This window comes from Belonocnema kinseyi, chromosome 5 (genome assembly GCF_010883055.1).
Source record: "Belonocnema kinseyi isolate 2016_QV_RU_SX_M_011 chromosome 5, B_treatae_v1, whole genome shotgun sequence".
Classification (NCBI taxonomy): Eukaryota; Metazoa; Arthropoda; class Insecta; order Hymenoptera; family Cynipidae; genus Belonocnema; species Belonocnema kinseyi.
The window spans coordinates 123,692,644-123,715,187 of NC_046661.1; the positions used below are offsets into that span (position 1 = coordinate 123,692,644).

The 22,544-nt window shown below is 28.8% G+C and overlaps 1 protein-coding gene across 4 annotated transcripts in view; it reads right to left on the reverse strand.

Annotated features, from left to right (window-relative positions):
- Window positions 1-22,544, reverse strand: part of LOC117172400 (protein charlatan) — a 480,082-nt gene that overhangs the window by 19,210 nt on the left and 438,328 nt on the right. For all 4 annotated transcript variants that reach the window (XM_033360289.1, XM_033360290.1, XM_033360288.1 and 1 more), the window contains 4 exons: window positions 19,492-19,697; window positions 17,050-17,229; window positions 10,306-10,613; window positions 291-832 (listed from right to left, as the gene is read on the reverse strand). In XM_033360289.1, the coding sequence (XP_033216180.1) occupies window positions 291-832; window positions 10,306-10,613; window positions 17,050-17,229; window positions 19,492-19,591 (1,130 nt within the window). In that variant the 5' untranslated portion in view covers window positions 19,592-19,697. The remainder of the gene's footprint in view (window positions 1-290; window positions 833-10,305; window positions 10,614-17,049; window positions 17,230-19,491; window positions 19,698-22,544) is intronic.

A 22,544-nucleotide genomic window follows, 5' to 3' on the forward strand; every position in this document is an offset into this window, starting at 1 on the left:
AAAACTGTTTTAAAAAAAGCAAAACAAAAATTCAAATTCAAGGTTCTCGTGAGAAATTCAAGGAGAATTCCAGGTTATCAAAGTCGCTAGACACCCTGTAATGAGCTCGAGTGGAGAGCATAACATAATGATTTTGTAAAGCTCTTCGCCTAGGCCCTAGAGTGGTAGCTAGAGAGATTGATCAGCAAACTGGGTCGAATCAGTGTTGTGGGACGAAAATGTTGTCTAAATAAACACGGCAATTCTAGATTAATCGGAAGGAGTATAACTGTGAATAAAAAAGGATATACCTTCTCTCCTGTGCGCCCTTGGTTCCCCCTTTAAGATGGCTCTTGCTATTACATCCTCCATTCTGCAACCTCCTCCCACTACAATTCGCTTCCGGCTGCATAATACCCGGCGCAGGCATATTGGTTGCCTGATAAAGGCCCGTGTTGTTGGCTCCTGGAGCAGAATTAGATTGAAGCTGATAACCCTTGTTGTTGTTGTATCCCGAGGGATACGTGGTGTGTTGTTGCTGGTTGCTAACAGCTCCGCTCGTGCTATTGTCTTGCTGAATAGGTTTTGGGGCACTGCTACTACCAGCGGGTCGACGAATTCTCGAAAGCTCATAAGGATGCTCCCGATGCATTCGAAGGAAGTGTTTTTTCACATGGTCCGCTCGATTGAAGGGCTTGTAACACATATAGCAATGGAATGGTTTCTCCTCGCGATGGATGTTCTCGTGTCGAGTGTAAAGGTCGCGTCTGTCGGTTCCATAAGGGCAGAAAGGACATGTGTACCTTTTGCCACTCGCCGTTGCGGGAGCGGGGGTGGTCATACTGGCTGAACTCTGCAAAAAGATAAACAACATTGGCATTGCATTTAATTGATCAATTTAGGGGCCGTATCCGGGTTGCTACAAGAGTCTGGTTACAAAATTACCTAACTTTTTTTTTAATTGAGCCAATTAAATTGAATTGTAACGAGTTATAATGCAATGATAATGGTTTATCAATCAGTCTAATAAAATCGTCTATTAAAATTTATCAAAATTTAATCAAATCACGAAGTTCTTCTTCAGCATCTTCAGGGTGGCCACTATTTTTCAAATTTCTCCCGATTTATAAAAAAATGTAATCTCTTTACGAAACACAGTTTTTACACATATATGATCAATTGTGAAAATCGATAAGCATCAACAAACTCTTTTGCAAGAAATCAATTGACTTTGAATCATAAAAGTAGGTTAAGGAAATTGTTGTGTCTGTTAAAGAAAACGCAAATACGTGCTAGAAGTTATTTGACGCGCGCAAGTCGCGCGTTCACGTATCTGGATTTTTGTTTCCAAACATGAAAAATATGCAAATTTAAAAATCAATTTTAAAACCATTTTTTTAACATCACATTTTTTAAAAAATTTTACAATAATTAATCATTTCGAATTGAAGGCTTCTGAAATTAAAAAATGATTGCACGATGTTGGACAACTTAATAAGAAGAAGGAATGAAATTGTATAATTTCTTGATCGAAGCCCTGCAAAGTAAACAATATTATTTCAATTGAAAATAGGAAAATTTTAAAAACCGTAGAAATTGAATATTTAAAGATAAGATCATCGAAAATTCAAAGGAATTTAAATTGTACGATATATATTGTAAACAATTCTAAAATCAAAGCGATCAAGATTTGACAATTAATATTGAAAACTAAATTAAATTTTTCAATGTTCAAATTTGACATTTAAGCTATTTAGATGAATTTTTATCAAATAAAAGAATGAATTGAATGATACTAAATAAACTTTCAAACTAAATAGTAATTTTAAATGAAAAACATTAAACATGAACAAGATGCTACCCCAGAACCTTGAAACTGAAACGAATGCGAACTTTATTTTAAACTGAAAAAATGTATAGTCACCAAAAATTGTGATATTAAATTTTTTTTTATAATCAGTCCCTTTAAAATTGTAATTATTTTATGTACACTTAAATAACTTGAAGACTAATAGTTTTTAAATTACTAATTAAACTTTTCCAAATTCAACCAATCCAATTTTAGTTACAAAATGAAAACCTATTAAAAGCAAAAAAAAATTATGCAGCGTTCAACAAGTAAATTCGGAATTATAAAATTATTTTAAACATTTAAAATTGCAGAAATTATGCGCTTATTCCTGTATCAATTTTAGTTACATAATTTAATTTTTATCTTTTTGTTATTTTTTATAAAATTTTTAATTTAATAATATAAAATCTACCTTTAAAACTAGTATTAACTCTTGAAATTTTCCAATTTGAAATGATTCATTCGTTTAAGTCTTCACCAAAAAATCGGAAAATTTAACGCTGTTACTTTAAAAATTCAAATAAATAATAAATAACAAAAATGCTGCAATAATATTCCATTTTTTTAATTGTACAACCGAGAATTTAACTAAGAATTAATTTAAGAAAAACTTGAATTTCAAGGGCTCAGATTAAACTGTTTTAGAATAGCGTATTCAAAACCATAATTTTGAATTAAAATTATGATAATTTTAAATAAGATAAATATATTATTAATAAGTATCATATCATTTAGTATTAAGTGACATTCAAAACGGAAAACATTGTGAACCTTTATATTTTAATTATTCTCAAAACTTTGAAAATAATATTCTTTCTAATTGGGCACTTTGAAAAAATTACAAAACACATTAATTATGAAATACGGGAAATCTCCTGGTGTAATTTTTTTTTCTGCCCACTTTATCCCGGTTTTCTCCCGGTGAAAGTTTCTCCCGGTTCTTCCAAGTTGGTAGCCAGCCTGATCTTCCAGTTCTTTTTGCTTTTCCCATTGAATCTTACATTTATTTTCATTTAATTCTTACACTTTTTCTGATACTTGCCTTTTCCTTAAGTTTTCTTTTCCAATTTTCAAATATAGAGTTCGCTATAAAATACTAAATTATTAAGACTTTGAAATAGAGACGATTAAAAAAGTTCTAGTCATTTTTTTTTAATTCCAACACTTTTCCAGGTTTATTAAAAGCTTTTTAAAAATTCCATGTCTTTTTCAGGTCTTCCAGGTCTTGTAACAACTCTGGTTTAGAGTCCATACTTAAATTCCTTCATTTTCATAATTCCCTAATTTTTCCTTGATTAATTTTTCATTCTCCTTGATCATTAACATTCAAATACCGCCATTTTAATTTTGTAATACTTTTAACATCAAATCTTTTATAAACGGAATAAAACAGTACTTCAGATTCAAATTTAAAAAATTTTCAAATATATTTATGTACTTAAACAAAAATGTCTCAAGGAATCTGTATTATTATTAAAGAATAAAATAAATTCTTAAAGTCTTTTCATACTAGATGGAGCTATAAATTAAATTTTTTTAAATCAATTTTTTATGAAAAAAAATCTTCGCTCCGCTGGGAATCGCACCACAGAACTTCCGATTGCCGCTCGTGCCTTTCCCTTAAGCTATTAGAGAGATCGAAAGAAGAATCCTTTTCCAGAGACAAACGCACCTTTTTTCAGAGATAAACGCATCTTTTTTCAGAAAAAACTTTGTTTTAAAAAACTGTTAATTCATAACTCCGTCTAGTCTTAGAAGACGTTAAGAATTTTTGTCATTCTCTGATGATAATACAGATTCCTTGAAAAATGTTTATACGTAGCAACTGGCAACATAATGCAGTTCTGTGGTTCGATTCTCAACCGAACGAAGGAGAAATTTCTCTTTTCAGAAACAATTTTATTTTAAAAAATGTGTATTCTGCTATAAAATATTCCACTATAGCAGTAGAATTTTTAACCTAAAAAGATAAATTCCGAACAAAAAAGTAATATTTTATATTTCAATAACAAAAGATTAAACTTAAACCAAAAAAAAATAATAAAAAAGACGAGTTTTCAACAAATAATTCTTTTTCACACAAGAAAAAAATAAAAAATTTTCTAAATTGTTGAACCTTCATGCTAAAAGACGATTTTTTTCTACAAAAATTCAATTTTCAAACGAAAAATATGACTTTTCAGCAAAGAATTAATTTCACGCGAAACGGATGCATTTTTACCTAACAAAAATGAAAATTCAAACCAAGAAAATTTGTTGTTTTTTTTTTTTATCAAAAAGGAGAATTTTTAATTAAAAAAGATCAATCTTAAAAAATTGGAAAAATTACATTTTCATTTTAAAAAATAATTATACAGCTAAGAAGAATAACTTTTAACCAATAGGTTGCGTTATCATTTAAAAAATAAATAACATTTGTAATAAAACAGACGAATCTTTAAATCAAAAATACATTTTCAAAAAAAGAATTGAATATTCTGTTAAAAAATATTTTTTAGGAGAATTTTCAAGATCAAAATATAAATTTTTAATCAAAAATAAGTTTCTACGAAAAAATTGAATTTTTAGTCCAAAAAGGATGACTTTTTAACAAAATAGTTGAATTCCCAATCAAAAAGTTGGATTTTTATCCAAGAAAGATGGGATTTCTGCTAGATCAAGTGGATTTTAAAATCCGAAAGACAAATTTAAAAAAAAGTTGAGTTTTCAACCTAACAGTTGCATTTTTATTTAAGAAAGCTTAAATTTTTTCTAAAACAGATAAGTTTTTAATTAAGAAAAAAAGATATTAAAAAAATAGTTGAATTTTCATCCAGAAAACATTTCAGGTCTCTTTTCCACATCGACATATTAAATTTAAATAAGGAGTACATTTTTTCCGAAATAGTTAAACTTTCAACAAAACAGTTGAATTTTCAACCAAAAAGCATGACTTTTCAACAAAATTGTTAAATTTACAAACAGACATTTGCATTTTTATCAAGAAAAAGATGTAATTTCTGCTAAATCAGATGAATTTACAATAAAAAAGAGAAACATTAAAAAAAGAGATGAATTTTTAAACAAACAGTTAGATTTTTATTCAATAAAGATGAAATTTCTTCTAAAACAGATCAATTAAAAAAAATATATATTCTAAAATTTTGTGAAAATTTCACCCACAGAAGATTCCAGTTTGTAGGAAATAGTTTGTAGGAAATGGTTGAATTTTCAACAAAACAAATGCATTTTTATGCAAGTAGTCCAGAAAATATTTCATTTGACTTATCAGCAAGAAATATGAATTTGAAACAAAAGATTAATGTTTTACAAAAATAGTTGAATTTTCAACCCACAAAAACGAATTTTTAACAAAACCGTTGAATTTGCAATCAAAAAGGATGTATTTTTAAGAAACTTGTAAAATTTTCAACCAAATAATAAAATGTATAATTAGAAAGATAATCTTCAGCCGATTCGCATTTCATCAAGGAAATAAAACCTTACAGATATGGATTCAAAGGAATCATCTAACTTACCCGACAAATTAGCTTGGCCATCCTGCCAGATCAATTTAATAAGTTTCGAGACAGGCAATGCTTAATCGAATTTGGGGTATTGTTTGTAAGAGGGAACATATTAATTCCGATAATTTTTTTTATTTACTAATTGAAAAGGATCCCTTAATATTACAGTTTCCGCAACTGTTTCCGACAATATATTAAGGCTGTGATCCAGCAGGTTTAAAGACCTTAAAGATAGATTTATGCGAAAGTAATTAAAACTTTTATGAGCTCTGGGTAGGAAACCTCACCGGAGAGAAGTGGTCGATGCATTCGTAATTCCCCGCCCATTTTCCACCTCACGCCTCTCGCGAAATTCATTTTGCTTGCTTTTGTTTGTCTTAACATTACCGTATCTGGGAGATATACGGAGTGCAAGAAAGGAAAAAGTAAAAAAAAAGAATCGTATGCTTCAAGTGTATGACCAGCAACGTTAGTGAGGATTTCCCAGATGACACTGATTTCCCAAGAGTCGTTGAGCTCCTTTCAACTCTCTATTATTTTCGAATCACCACTCTTTATTCTGGAAACAACTATCTTTATGAGATTACCTGTCACTTTTAATGGACGGCTTTTATATTCGGGGAGAGTGGGGTATGGTGCCGGTGTGGGGCACGGTGTCAATTACAAATTATTCACATGTTTGTTGGTTTTTGTATTAATTTTTTGTATGAAATGGCTTCTTTTGATTGAAGAAATAGTGCTGTAATATGATTTATGTTTTAAAACACATTTCAGAAAAGTATTTATAAATATACAGTTTTTACGGAAATGAATGGAAAATATTTTATAGAAATTAAGCACTTATAGTATACTTTCAAAGACTTCTCTGGTAGAAAACATTTTTGCAAGAAAGTACAACATTTCTACAACTGTAAATTTGGGTTAAAACTTGTACTTATTCGTAAAAAAAATTAGAACATTTTCCCAAAAAAAAAGTTAAAAACAAATAGCTACTTTTTTGGAATTTTCTTGTGGAAAAGTAAAAACTATGAACAATAAAAAATAAGTTTCTATGATTCAAAAAATTCTTGTACTTTTTATTAATACTTCTTTTACTTTTTCGTACAAATTTACAAGGTATTACCGAAAACTACAGAATTTTACATTTGTTTTCAAATTGGGTGTTTGATGTCATGAAAAATTAAAAGTATATACATTTTTAAAAAGAATACTTTATGAATCCGCATTTTACGTTTCGACTTGTACTTCACTGTCAATTTTTGTAACATATTTAACACGTAGGTTTCTACCAGACACTAAAATTTAAAAAAAAAACATTTTAACGACAAATATAGACATTTTTCAATTTGAAAACCCCAAAAATTAAACAAATTTGAATGTTCGATTGAAACTTTATAAACTAATGTTAATTTACAATAATTGAAAATTAATATATTCATAATTAAACGCTCTTATTCAATTCCAAATCATATTAAAATACTGTTTCAATATAAAATATTCCATTTTTAACCCATTAAATTTGAAAAATAATCATTTCAAAAAACAGATTTAAAAATATATATTTAGCCTCATTTGTCTATTCATTTAAAAATGAGTTTGAAATAGTTGTCTTGGATCGTTGAAATTTTAGCGTGAAAAATTTAAACTTTAAACATTACAAATTTAATTTGTCTAACAAATTTTTAATATGTAAGTGAAATTAATTAATTTTGATGCACAAATGAAAGAATTGAACAATTATTACTTTGGAAAACAATCGAGTAAGTTTAAAATACAATTAGAGGCTTTCAAAAATTCCAAAATAATTTAAAACGTGAAAAGGTTTTAAAAAATGTAAAATCCCATGTAGATTTTTGAAGATCTCGAATAAATTCCTAGAAAAAATAAAAAGACTCTTTTTTTAAATCAATTGTAAAAGAATATTTAATGATGTTCAAAATTTTCAAAAAAGAATATGGATGATTTTGAGGTTTTTTTTTTACTTTTGCAGGGTTTTTAAAAAATTCTAGGAAAAATTCCAATTCCAAGATAATAAAATTATTATTTGTTTCCTCGATAATTATTCAATGATTTTTTAAAAACAAATTTTCAAGAGAATATTTCAAAAGATTTCAAAACAAATATTTACGTATAAATTATTGCTACTCGCTGAGAATTCTCAAAATGATATAATTCAGAAAATGTATAAATTTTTTGATTAATTCTTCAAATCGTTGGATTTAAAAAGCTTTTCTTCAAAAGTTACATTTCCACAACAAAATTTTGTTCTACGAAAAAATTCAATTTTATTGAAAGAACTAATTTCTAAAGCCTTTTTCCAAAATTTAGAATGTTTCGGAATATTACAAAAAAATAGAAAAATAATTTTAAAAAATTACTTTTATCTATCAAATTACTCACCTAAAATATTTTTGGAACAAAAAGATTTTATATTTATAAGTTGTAAAGTTTTGAAACATGATAGATAATATTTGTAATAAAATATATAAAGAATTTCGTGAAAAAATTGTAATTATATACAAGTTTAAGCTTACCATTTGATTGTTTATCGAGTACTTGAACCTTTTAATATAATGGATATAATTTAATTGAAATTGAATTACATTTTTCTTTATGAACACGTAATATAATGATAAGTAAATAATATAAAAAATAATGTACTCAACGTTAGAATGATACGTAGCCATTAAAAATAAAGATTTAACATTATTAATTAATTATATAAGCCATTTATATAAAAAAAACATTTACATCGCCTACATTTCAAGGTAGAAAAAAGTGCTTTTATCAATATGTTTATTTCATAAACAATTTATGTAAACAAATGCACACTTTAGGCTTTTTTAACCTAAATTTTTTTTAAATTTGGACAAATGGAAGAAATCCTGGGAATTTTTGTGATATTTTTTAAATATTTAGGAAAAAACAAAACCACAAAAAAAAGTTTTTTCTTATGGCGTTGTTGAAGCTATATTGCCATTGATGTTTTATGAAAATTTTTGGCATAACTACATTATTATTTGTGTATTTTATACAAAAATTCACATATTACGCTTTTCCAAACAAAAAGAAACCGTTTCTTCTGCTGATCTGAGTTTTTAAGCAACAAGAAATTGTTTTTTCTTGTATTATTTTTTAAATTATATTAACAATAATGGTTTCAGAAAAGATTTGGTCATTTTTCGCTATTTGTTAATTTTATAAACAAATTATACCACTTTTCTATAGAACATCATTGACAATATAATTTCGGAAAGGCCAGGAGAAAAAAGGATTTCTTTTCGTTTAAAAAAGCCTAAGATGTGCACTTGTTAGTAAAATGAATAAATATTAAGGCAGTCAAAAATTTTCAGAAGAAACCATTGGCAATATAACTGTAAGAAGATTAGCAGAACAATTTATTTCTTTTGGATTTAAAACACCTAAAATGTGCATTTGCTTATACAATTTATTTATAAAACAAAATTTGATAAGATTTCTAAAAGGGTTGTCGAGTTTGATTTTTAAATTAGGGTTTCAATTATTTTATACATAAAAAAATATGATGAAGAAAATCGAAATTTGTTCTATTTGACATTTTCAATGCTCGTCAATAGCAGGAAAATTGTTGGAATCGCCTATGTTTCATAATTTAACATTACTTAAAGATTTTCCAATATTATATAATAAAAAAAAATTATAAACACATTTGTTGATGAAGAAATTTCTTCTTGGAGATTATTATTGGTAATATTATAAACAAATTTAATAAATCAATACATTAACAAGCATTTTTCGATATAAAAATTCGTTTTTTTCTATATAATTTTTAAAAAATTAGGAACTTTATGACAATGTTAATAAAATTCATAATTTTTGTATTTTTCTTAATATTTTTTAAATAAATCCATTATGTGCGTGTCTGCGGACAGAAAAATAAAAAAAAAAATATATATATGAAATTTTTCAACTAATCATGAATTTTGCTGAAATTATCAAGAAGTTCCCAATTAAAAAGACTGACATCGAGAAACAAACTAATTTTTCCGCTCGCATATGTGTAGAAAACATTCTTTTAACAAATAATTTTTTATACATTTTTTATTATATAATGTTGAAACACCTTAAACTAATGTTACTCTATGCAACTTAGGCAATTTTAACCATTTTCCTGTTATTGACGAGCACTGGGATCTTCAAATGGAAAAAATGGCCATTTATCATCATATTTGTTTATTTATAAAAAAATTAAAAGCCTAATTTAAAACTGAGACTCGACAACAATCTTAGAAGTCTTAGCGCATTTTTTCACTTTATTTTTGTTGTCCAAATCGTTTAATATCTGTGGGCTGTACGGTCGTTTTAACTAAAAAAGTCATTTTTTCATACTGTGTAGCGCCGCGCTGGAGATATTAGAAAATACCTGATCCTTTTGGGGTCAGGAACTCTATAGTTCTGTTTATGTCACCGAATTCACGAAATATTTAACCTTTGATATCCAGAATTTATCTAAAGTAATTTTTTGCTCATTTTTTCGAGTCATTATCCCAAATACAGTAGTCTGCTTCAAAGAATCACATATACAATACTACTCAAAACTTAAAATTTATTTTATTAATTTTAACTTAAAATAATGATGTATGTAAAATAATCAATCTAATGTAATTAATAGTTAAGACATGATACCTGGTGATATATTAAAATTAGAATTGATTATTATTTTATTTATATTTGTATTTTCAATTAAAGATTATCCACTCTACGGTGGTCTCCCCTACGCGTTCGAAAAACTGTATTGAAAGTATAAAATGAAAATGCAAAATATTTGTTGCATGAACGTTTCGTTTACGTTACACCCTACAAAAATATAAGCCTATTAGACACCTGTTATAAAATATCTAGTTTATTTGTTCTTTACGAGGGAAATTGTCAGTTTGCAGAGCGAGCCAAGAGATAATAATTATTTTTGTCTATGAATAAAATTCTCACCTGGTGTAAATGTTGAGAGACGGGAGCGGAGGGTAATTCTTGCAGGAGAAAAGTAGAAGTTGCCGGAAGTAAAGTCGCAGGCACAGTTTGTGTTTCCTGAGTTCTTCGTGACGGTGGAGCAGACCTTTCGGCCCGATCTCGCACCCTTTCCAGGTAGGCAACCACGTCCTCGAGTTTCAGTTCAGTCTGCAGGTAGTCTTTTCGGGGGGAGTGATGTCTATGCCTTGAGTTGTCCCCAATGATCCTGGAGAAATGCAATTCCACGAAGTGTTCCGCTACATCCCGTGGCCCCCCACCCATACAATCACCTGCAAAAGGGAGTGGAAACATTTCATGAATTTACCGGTTTTTCGATGAAAAAAATTACTTTCACTGCTACCCGAAAATTTCCATTAAAATTTATATTATACTAGATAACTAGAAAATACTCTTTTTTTGTCTCACGCAATTTTTTAATTCAAACATAAAATTATTATTGATATCAAATTATTTTCCTTCAAGGTATCAACCAAGGAGATTAATTTTAAACTGAAATTATAAATCTTCGATTGAATAATGAATTTTTAACATTATAGCTGTATTTTAACTGAAAAAAATCGATTGTCTACCAAACATGAGATAAATGTATTTTCAGTTAAGGAATTAATCTGAATCAACAAAAAAAAGAAATTTTAATAAAAAGGTTGACTTTTCAAATATTGATATTTTGTTTTTAAAACGAAAATATTAATTTTCCACCAAAATAATTGAATTTTAACACATAAAGGAAGATATTTAATGAAAACAGTTAAATTTTCAACCACAAAAATGAATTTTTAATTAAAATTAGACAACTGCACACAAATTGATTTTTTTTTTAATAATTCAATTTTCAACCAAACTGTTCAAGATTTTCAGCATAAAGGGCAAGTTTCATACAACCAGTGTAATTTTTAATTCAAATATAGTCAGTTTCCGAAATTCTAGAATTTTAAATTGTTATGACATATAAAAATCGTAAGTTCACAAGAAAACTGATTACACCAATCTTTAAAAAATTGATTTATTAAAAAACAAAAATTTCAAAATAAACAGTAATTTTAAATCACAAACATTAAAAATAAAAATAGAATTGATTCCGGAACGTTGAAACTTACAGAAATCTGAACTTTACTAAAAACTAAAAAAAAAATTTTCGTCACCTAAAATTGCGATATTAAACATTTTTATACTCAAACCCTTAAAAATACCAATTATTTTAAGTAAATTTAAATTGCTTGAAAATTAATCATTTTGTTATTGTTAATTATACTTTCCAAGATTCAAGCAATTCAGTTTCATTTGTCAAATTAAAACTTATGAAAGAGAAACATAAAAATTAAATATTTACATTAGAAAATTACAGAAATTATTTAATTACTGAGGTATCATTTCAGATAGTTAAATTTTTATCTATTTCTATAGTAAACAACAATATTTTCCAATTTGAATTCGTTTAATTTTTTAAACTTCCTTCAGAATTATTATTTATTCTTGAAATTTTCAAATCAAATTTTTTTCGATTTAAAAAGATTTATTTGTCTAAATCTTCAACCTACAATTGACAATTTTAAAGATATTGTATTGAAAATTAAGAAAAAAATACTAGAAAATATTGGTATAGAATGATTCCAATGGTTGAAATTGCACACTTAAGTTTTTCAATTCGAAATTGTTTATAGTTACATCTAAATTGGATAAATTTGAAAACTAGTCTTTAAGCTCTTGATATAAGATTTTTAAACATTAAATAACGATATTTTTCTGTCATTTTGCATATTTGAATTTAAAACCACAACATTATGAAATTGGGAACGTCTAAATTTTCCTGAGTTAAAAAAAATGTCAAGAATAAAGAAGCTTGATTTTTGCAAATTTATAAAAATGTTCTGACATTCCAAGTTTTTTAGGTGAAAAGACCTTCCAATTATATATGCATATATTTTTGGGCAGATGAACCCTGGTGTTGAACTGGGAATGCGGAATTTATGTTCAAAATCAACTGCATTTTGTGGGAGGGTTGGGCGCGGCCAAGACTCCTCGACGGATTGGAGGACCCCCCGCTAATCTTTACAATTATTATAGTGGCTCCCCATACTTTCGTTGTTCAGAGTTTTGAAGCTAAATGCATGAAATATTCTAAATTATTCGCGCTAACGAAATATGTTTTGAAAAAGTTCTTATATTTGTAGTTTTGATATTTTTGTGGATGTCATTTGTTTTTTAACATTCCTGGAAGCCTTAAGAGGTGCCAAACAAATTTTATTTGCAGCCCCATCAAAGATTATTAATGTTTAGTGGACCCCTGTTTTCAAAAAATAAGTTTAAAACATACGGAAATGTAGAAAGGAATTTTTTCAGGGAACTAGAAGGTTATAATTTTTTTCTGAGTATTTTGATCTACCCTTAAATGTTAAAAATAATATTTAAAGTATTTTTACAAGTAGAAACGTTCTAGATATTTAAAAAAATTCTCTTGAAATTTCTGTAGATTTAAATACTATTTTTTGAAAGCAGGGGTATACTAAACAATAATAATCTCTTATGGTGCTGCAAATAAAAATCTGTAAAAAGGCCGTTTAAGTGTCGTTTAAGGCCTCCAGAAATGTAAAAAAATGGTTATCAATAAAAATATCAAAATTACAAAAATGAGAATTTTTTCAAACATATTATACTTCTTCAGGGTCCTAATATATGCTAATTTTCGCATAGTTCCATTTACGATTTCAAACATTTTTTTCAATCACCCTACTGCTAAAAAAAAACAGATTTTTAGATTCCAGTGTATACATTTGTTTAAATATACATAAACCCAATTTTGCATATTTTTTTGAAAAATATGCTAGTACAATATTGTACTATTAATATAACAAAATCATAGACCCTGTGTGCTACGTTGCCCCATGTCCCACATTATCCCAGTACCACATTGCACCATGTGCGATTTTACCCCGTGTTCCGCATTGCCACAAATATACTACACTAACTAAAAACATAGACTTGATGAACCATATTACCCCTTTGTGTCATATTACTTCATGATGACACTGGCACATATGCCACATAATCCCATATCACCTTACCGAATTTTTGTTGCCCCATATTACCCCATGTTATTAAAAACATAGACCCGATGTGCAACAGTATCTCATGTGTCACATTACCCCATATGCCAAATTACCACATGTGACATATTGCTCTATGTGTCATATTTTCCCAAATGCTATATTAACCCGTATTATATTACATCATTTTTTGGTTGACGCAATAAAATCATACATCCAAATTTAAGAGCTCTCCTATATTTCTAAAAACGATAGTAACAATATTATACCAAACAGATTGACCACAATTGAAACTCCGGATTCAATAACCACACATAAAATTTTACCGAGCGAAAAGGAAGTCCCCTGGAGGCTTCAAAACCAATTTTCAATTTCAAATTTTTAAAGGACATAAGCGGACGTGAAATTTTATTGCGCATCTTTTTTCCTCTAGACAAAAAGTTGTAGCTTTTGCAGTTTTCGAAATAAAGCCAAAAAACTGACTTTTTTGAAATAGTCGATTTTAATCCGTTTTTCACTTCAACTCGTGCTCAGTGCTTCAGTTTTTGAAATTTTTTAATGAAAATTTTAGGGAATGTGCTTTAGGATGTCCTTCGATTGACAATGTAATGGGAATTCAAAACCGTTGTATTCAAAAATTGTTATTAATTTTTTTCTGATACTCAGCGCGAATCGAACATTTGTAACTTCCAGTGTTTCGTTTAGCGAGGGAATTTTGAGCAGGCTAATAATTCCCGCCGCAAAAATGCGGATAAAGGTGTAATGAAGTTTTCTGAAAAGTTTCAGATCAAAATATTTGATAGTTTAGGAGTAGTTATGATTTTAGTCAACGTCAGCGCTGGAGTCTATGAGCGTACTACGTTCTCTGAGACTCCACTGTGTCACGTTCTCTCGCTAGTGAGTTGTTGCTTAAGGAGGTACCATCGCTACAGGAATTTTCATCACCATTTTAACAAAACTTTTACGATATCTAAATATGATCACCAAAAGTACTCACTTAAAATCTCAGAAGCCTAGGATTCTTTATAAATAAGTTATTAACGTTTTTAATTTCGTCATATTTAACATTGCGTCTTATGAGAGATGGAGTTTTTGAGCTTTTTACTGAGTGATATCTAAGTAACCACCGTTAAGATATTATTGATAATTTTCCTAATGTAAAAAAAGAATTTCAAAATTGAGGTGCAAAAATAATATTAACCATTTGCTTCCTGCATATACATAAAAAAAATTAATCACGAAACTTGCGCTTCTGAACGTTGACTATCGCAATCTGGCAACATCGCGAGGTGCGATCAATGTAGATCTCAGTCAGCCGTTAATTCATGTCGCCGGTGACATGATCACAATGTTGCCAGATTTCAACTCAGTAAGTCATACGAGTGTACGTATTACGACTGGGTAGTGAATAATAGTTAAACGAAAATAAGTTAACAAAATATTCATGAATTTTATGTAATTTTCAATGTATTTTTCCGTTTTCTTTAGATTTAAAAGTAGGATTCTCTTATGTACACCTAATGTTTACACCTATATTCGGCTTAACCCGTAAGCGATCTTGAACATGCATTTTAAAAACAAACCTATGCACACTTGTCTTGCAATTTGGCTAAATCTGTTTCAAAAATAGAACAGATCAATTAGTCTTTGGCTGATTCACATCAGAATGTTTTTAAGATTAACTCGGAAAACTCATATGTCTCTTAAAATATAGGGAACATTGAATTTGATTCCTAAGTTAATATAAGTATAAATATTGAAAGTAATTAATTAAATAAGTAAATGTCATCGAGTTTGCCAAAAACTCCAACTGGATGAAGAAAAAGAACCAAAAATGATAAAAAGTGGGCTAGGAATATTAGCAAAGCAAAAAAAAACAAGGCATTTAGACATACTTCATTTGAATAGATAAAAATTGCAATTGTCTTTGCAATTGCAACTGTAGCAACTCTAGATTTGCAAATCTAGCAACACAAAATGCATGTTCAAGGTCGCTTACGGGTTAAGCCGACTAGAGATGTAAATATTAGGTGTACATAAGAGAATCCTACATTTAAATCTAAAGAAAACGAAAAAATACATTGAAAATTAAATAAAATTCATGAATATTTTTTAAACTTATTTTCGTTTATCTGTTAATCACTAAAAAATTGCATAATATCATATTTTAAGCAACAACTCACTAGCGAGAGAACATGACACAGTGCAAAGTCTCAGAGTACATAATACGCTCAAAGACTCCAGCGCTGACGTTCACTAAAATCAGAACTACTCCTAAACGATCAAATATTTTGATCGGAAACTTTCCAAAAAACTTCATTACACCTTTTTCCGTATTTTTGGGGCGAGAGTTATTAGCCTGCTAAAAACTCCCTCGCTAAACGAAACGTTGGAAGTTACAAATGTTCGATTCGCGCCGAGCATCAGAAAAAAATTAATAACAATTTTTGAAAACAACGGTTTTGAATTCCCATTACATTGTCAATCGAAGGACATCCTAAAACACATCCCCTGAAATTTGTATTTAAAACTTTCAAAAACTGAAGCACTGAGCACGAGTTGAAGTGAAAAACGGATTAAAATCGACTTTTTCAAAAAAGTCAGTTTTTTGGCTTTATTTCGAAAACTACAAAAGCTACTACTTTTTCACTAGAGGAAAAAAAATGCACACTAAAATTTCACGTCCGGATATGTCCTTTAAAAATTTTTAATCAAAAATTTGTTTTGAAGCCTCCAGGGGACTTGCTTTTCGCTCGGTAAAATGTTATGTGTGGTTATTGAATCCGGAGTCTCAGTTTTTCAAAATTTATGTTTATTTTTTACGAAAAAAAGATCCATATTACAATACTTACTAAGCTAACCGAAAAAATAGGGCCAAATTTTTGTATACCTATGTTTGTTTGCCTGACACGGTATTTGACTATGTCACAGGGGCACCAGGTTTAGAATATTATTAATAAACCCCTTTCTTCAGAAATTCAAATTCAAAATAAAAAAAACTCCGAGTATAAATAATTTTATTGTTTTAATTATAATAATTGTTTATGTTATTTAATTAAGTTACATAAATTTATTATTTGCTTTACGGTTATACATTTGAATATTGGCTATAATTTTCAGAATGCATGTGTATTTATGTTTATAATACCTCCATTACAATTATATTATTTTTAAAATGTTTGTGATGTTGTGAAATGAGTACAGTACCTATCAAAATTGTAAGTCTACTAAAAATTAAATAATAATAATTAAAGAACATAATAATATACAATACAATTATACAAACAACATTGTGTAAATATTTAATTAAATTTAAAAAATGCAAATGCTTTTATTGCAAAAGTTAGTGCGGGTATATGATAGTCTAGTATTTTAGTAACGTCTGTAACTATCTGTTAGAGCGTCTTTCTAGGTGTCTTCGAAAATATTGATCTCCACGTGAGAACCCGCCTAGCCCTACGAGTGTTGTACGATATTTTATTCGAAATCAGACTGTTATGAGACTGTAGGGCCTTGGCTGGGATTGGTAATCTCGTATGGCGCAAAATTTGAAAATGGTTCAGTCCGAGCCCTCTAACACTCACTTTTCAGGGTCCGTTATAGGCTCATAACATGGTGGTTTCGAATAAGAACTATAAACATATAAATTTGATAGACTCACCACATTCGTAGCATCGCCAGGTACTTTTTGCAGAATGATAGGCAGCAATTCTGCTTCCGTCAGTACCCTTAAGTGGTTCCTCGTCGCATGTCCAATCATCGTTGGCATCTGTTCCATTATCGGTGTCATCTTCAACCTTGTAAGAGACCGACGTCTCGAATTCGTTTTGCACACTTGAGGCTGTGAAAACGATCAATACGTATCGCATTCGATCAGTCGATTGTGCATTATCGATGACGACCGCCAAGTGGCTCGACTAGCTGGTGCTTGATACCCCAATTAGTCTAGGCCCTTGGTAGTCGGTACACATTAGGAAGATACAGGTATTCATTATCCAATGTGTTCCCTGTTCTATGTTAGTATTAAGGCATCGATAACATTAATCATTACAATCAGAGTTGAGAGGCCGACACACACCATAGTGTTAGGAATATCGAGTTTCTCTAAGCTCAGATCAGAAATCAGTTTATGTTAATTTTGACATGTGCGAGTTATGTTTGCAATCTGTGATCGAATCAAATCAATTTAATTATGACAAATTAATTTGAAACAAATGATTTGGATTGTTTCCCTTGCTGTGATTTTTGGTTTCTCCTCTTACTACATTAAATGCATTCAAATTTAACATAAAGTATTCCTATGGAAAAATGTATTATTATTTATGATTATTATTCGAGTATTGTGATATCTTAGTATATTTAAACAAATTAATATTTTTGTGATTGAGAATGTCGAGTAAAAATTAATACAATTAGATTACAATTTCGTCAGGCATTTCGACACACGATGTTGGCCTAGTGGCCCTCTTTAGTAAGTTATTTAAATATTATTTAAACCATTATATGGGAAATTTAATAAAATCTCAATTTCCTAATTATCTGCGCATTATTTCTTACCTTGAAAGTTGTCAGTTTTTATTAACATATATCTTTGGTTAAATAGTTTTGGTATTTTAATTGATAAATAACACGGACACAAAAAAAGTCTACGGAGCCCAAAAAAACGACTTATAAATCATTGTAGTATATTGGTCTATCATAGTCAAAATCCGCATTGATGTTCAATTATTGAAGAAAAATAAAAAATAAACTATTTTAATCTTTTATTATTACAGTTTAATTATAATTAGATGTGTATATTACAGTCAATGTAAAATTCATTAATATGAAAAAAATATTTATAATAGTTTTTCGTAATAACTCTTCAAAAATTTAATAAATAATCCATCAGGAATGCCCAGCAATAAATTAAAAAGTATATCTTAATTATTGGTCCAAACTTTTATACAAATTTACATTTATGAAAAAAAATTCAATTGGTTTTTTAACTTTTAACCTAACAGTTAAATTTTCAACCAAAAAACATGAATTGTCAACGGCAAATGTTAAGAGTCCACATTTCAACTAATAATATTTTAATAAAAATTTTATATCAAAACAAGTTGAATTAATTCAAAAAGACGTATTAAACAAATAGTTGAATTTTTAACAAACACTTGAATTTTCAATCCAAAATTATGGATTTTTAACAACAAATTATTTCAATCATAATTGAATTTAATAAAAACAAACAAATCTTCAGCAAAATAGCTCAATGTTCAAACAGAATAAATTAATTTTAACAAATTATAGTTGAATTCAACCAGAAGCACACAACTTTTCAACAAAATAGGTTAATTTTGACAAAGAAAATATTTTTCAACCAACAATTGCTTTTTTAACCGAAGGGGTAAAACTTCTACCAAAAGAAGAATTTTGAAACATAGCTCTTAAGAAAAATTCGTTATTTTCTTTAAACCTTTCGAAAGCCTTAAAAAGCTTTGAAAATATACATTATTTAAACAATTTTTTAATATTTAAAAATTTTAAATAATTGATTAATATTTACAAAACTTCTAGGCCTTCTAAATATATTTTTTTTAAAATACAAATTTTTCTTAAAATTAAAGGAATAATTGTTTTTGGTTTTGTAGCTCTGGGGTCCGTAAATGATGAAAAATATTTAGATTCCCGTCGGCCCGAAAGCCTAAAATAGTATTATTACTAAGGGTCGCAAAAAGCCAAAAAAAAAAGGAAAAATCCAGATAAATGTCTAAGCTTTTTAGATATCTTTTAACATGCCAGTATTTTTCCTAATATCTAAAAAAAATCTGTGTAACTATAAGAATTACCTTAAAATCTTCCGGATTCTTTTTTGACAATTTTGGACATCTTTTTAAATATTCTCTTATAACGAATTTTCCAAAATACGAAATAATTTCAAATTTTCCAGAACTCGAACGAACATTTTATTATTCTCTTAAAATATTGCAAAATTCACATTTTCCCGAACTTTAAATGTCATTCCCGGCTCGAATTTTAATATCCGGCTATTTCCGGGTTCTCCCGTTTAGTAGACATCCTGTATATCTCGACATTTTTTTTATTTTTAACTTTTACTTACTTCTGTGATCAGGGTCCTCGCCATAGAGTTTCCTCGTAATTTCTTTGAACATGTCCTCATAGCAGTCGAGTCTGCCGATCCCAGGACCGCTTCCCTCCATTTCGAAAGAATTTCAGTGGAGAACCACTGTTTTTGAAGAGACCCCCAGGATCCACTTTCTCCCTCTGAGCCTCCTCCACAGCCCAGGCCAATGTTCCTTCGGTTACCTGATGTACCGTTAAATTATTAGATAAGTTTTCCAAGGAATTAGACCCTTTATTCTCTATTGTCGGCTAATTGTAATCTAGTTTCTAGGATCTGGGACAGGCTTCAAAGAAAAAATTTCTCCTCTATACCTCGAAACGATTCTCGTAATTTTGGAAACATTAAAGCAAAAAGTAGCCTTAGGTTTTTAATCTCCCGCTACTGTGAGCCGAAGATTTAAAATGATTGCGATGCATTCAGAAAAAAATTGGTAGCCTTGTGTGCTTTGAAAACACGGAGCTATCTAAAGATGATTCCATTCCACATTTCACCCGCAAATGGCCATATAATTTGCGAACTTGCGGGATTGGTCTTAAAGTTGCTTGATATACTAACAGGCCTTGGACTCGTTTGAATTATAGTAGCAGAATAGTGTCATACAAGAATTAAAATAATAAACAGAGGGTTTGTCTTTGTTCTTGTACTTCTTCCAACATATTCAGCATGATTTAGAGAAATTTAAGGTAAACTAGCAAAATTCGATGAAATCCATTAAGATTCAATGTAAATTACAAAAAAAAATCAAATAAATTAAAAGCAATTTGAAACTATGAAAAAACTACATCGATGCATAAGAAAATAAGGCGAGGACGAATTAATCAAAAACTTTTTAAAAAATCCATTGAAGTGAGTAAAATGAAATGAATTTAGAAAAATTCAAAAGAATTTAAAAACATTCAAAATAAATTAATTACAAGTTTAACGAATTCTCAATAAATTGCAAAAAAACGCTTGAAAATCTCTTAAAATCTTTGAAACCTTACGAAACTCTGAAATGCATTAAAAAAAAGTGAATTCAAAAAATTCAAAAGAATTCAAGATAAACTAATAAGAATTTAGGGTGAATTCCAAAACCTAATTTTAAATACAAATTTGTTATAAAACTCCTTGAAATCTCTTATGTTATCTGAAACTCCTTAAAATATTTAAAAATGTTCTCAAAGCTTTGAAATCCCTTCAAATCCTTTGAATCCTTTGGAATCCACTGAAATACATTGAAAAGCCTTGAATTGTAAAGCTCTCAATTTTTTTCAATCCCTTAAAATCTATAGAAATTCCTTATAATCTTATTAAATCGTTTAATTTCATTTGAAATCCTATGAAACCACCAAATTTAGAGAAATCCTTTAAAATATTGATATCCTGGATACACCTTTTTAAAATTCTCTTAAATTAAAATAAATGAAAAATAAAATACCTTGAAATGTTTTAAATCTGTTAGAATCGAGTGAAACCTATTAAAATCCCTTCAGTTGTGTTGGGATCCTCTGAAATCTTTTGAAAACACTTCAAATTTTTTAAATCCCTTAAAATCTTAGAATCTTTTGAAATACACACTATATATATATTTTAAATATACTTTAAAATATTTAAATTGCAAATGAAAACGAAATGAGAATTTTAAATGAAAATTTTTAAATAATTGAAATCCTTTGATATCATGGAGTCATTTGAAAACAAAATTTCAAAGAATGTCAAAGAATTTTGAAGGATTTCCAAAGATTTCAAGCATTTTCTAGACAATGTTGAAAAATAAATGAAATATAATTTATTTTCAGGGATTTTGAGCGATTCCTAAAGATTCTAAAGGATTTCAAGTCATTAAAGATTGCAAGGAACTTAAAATAATTTTGTAGTATTTCCAAATATTTCAAGGGATTTTAGAGATTTTAAGGGAATTTAAAGATTTCAAAAGATTTGAAAAATTTAAAGGAATTTCAAAGGTTATAGGATTTCCATATACAGTGAAAGCTTGCCTATTTGGACAACCTTGAAACGTAGACGTTCGATAATTTGAAGGCTGGAGGGGCCCCACCTCTACGGTGACCTTCAGGTTATTTTTGTCAAGCGGCTTTCATTGGCTGCCTCTGAATTGTATCAATGCACGCGCGGTGAGCAAATTCTTCAACTGTGCACAGCGTGGGCGTATTTGAAATCAATAAATATGTACTCTATTTAAACCAACGAGAGCTTCCCACTCTTCGAGTCTCTTTTTAATTGGCTAGCCACTGATGCGAAGGAAAGCGTACAAGGACCGTGGTGGGAGTTGAAGGAACTGCGCAATTTCAAATATTTGTGTATGGGGGACTTCAAATAGACGAAAAATCAAATAGGCGAGTCTTTACTGTATTATAAGGAATTTCTAGAGAACTTTATAAAATAATCGAAATTTAATGGAATAAATTTCCAGGCATTTCACAAGTTTTAGAGGATTTTATTAAACTTCAAAGTATTTAGAATAATTTAAGAGATTTTATAGGACATCCAATTATTCTAAAGGGCTTCAGGAATTTTAAAATATCAAGGGATGCTAAAAGATTTGAATAGATTTTGAACATATTTATGGATTTAAAAAATATTTCCAAATGTATCAAGGGATTTCAAGAGTTTCCAAAAGGCTTTCATGGGCATTTTTAGATTCATTTACACATTTTTTTCTGGGTATTGTTTATTTGAGCAGAATCCCTATTTTCGTGTACTTTCATATGTTATTATGAGTGGTGTAAAAGAAATCGTTCCTTTATAATTTCTCTATCTTTGGTATCAAAGGTGTCCCTACCTTTTTGGGTTTTTAAAAATCAATTGTTTATCACATTTTCTAAAAGTATAAAATTTCAAAAGCATTCTCTGAAAATGTCATAAAGATCCGAGCATTATTTACGGAGATATGCCATTTAAAGTGCATACATCGAATATATACTGGTTGCTGTGTTTGTGTTAATTTCTTTAGGGATCGATTTTTTTTACTACATTTTCCTACAGATGGTCCTGGAATCGATAACTCCATGCAAGTAAAGATTTTGAGATAA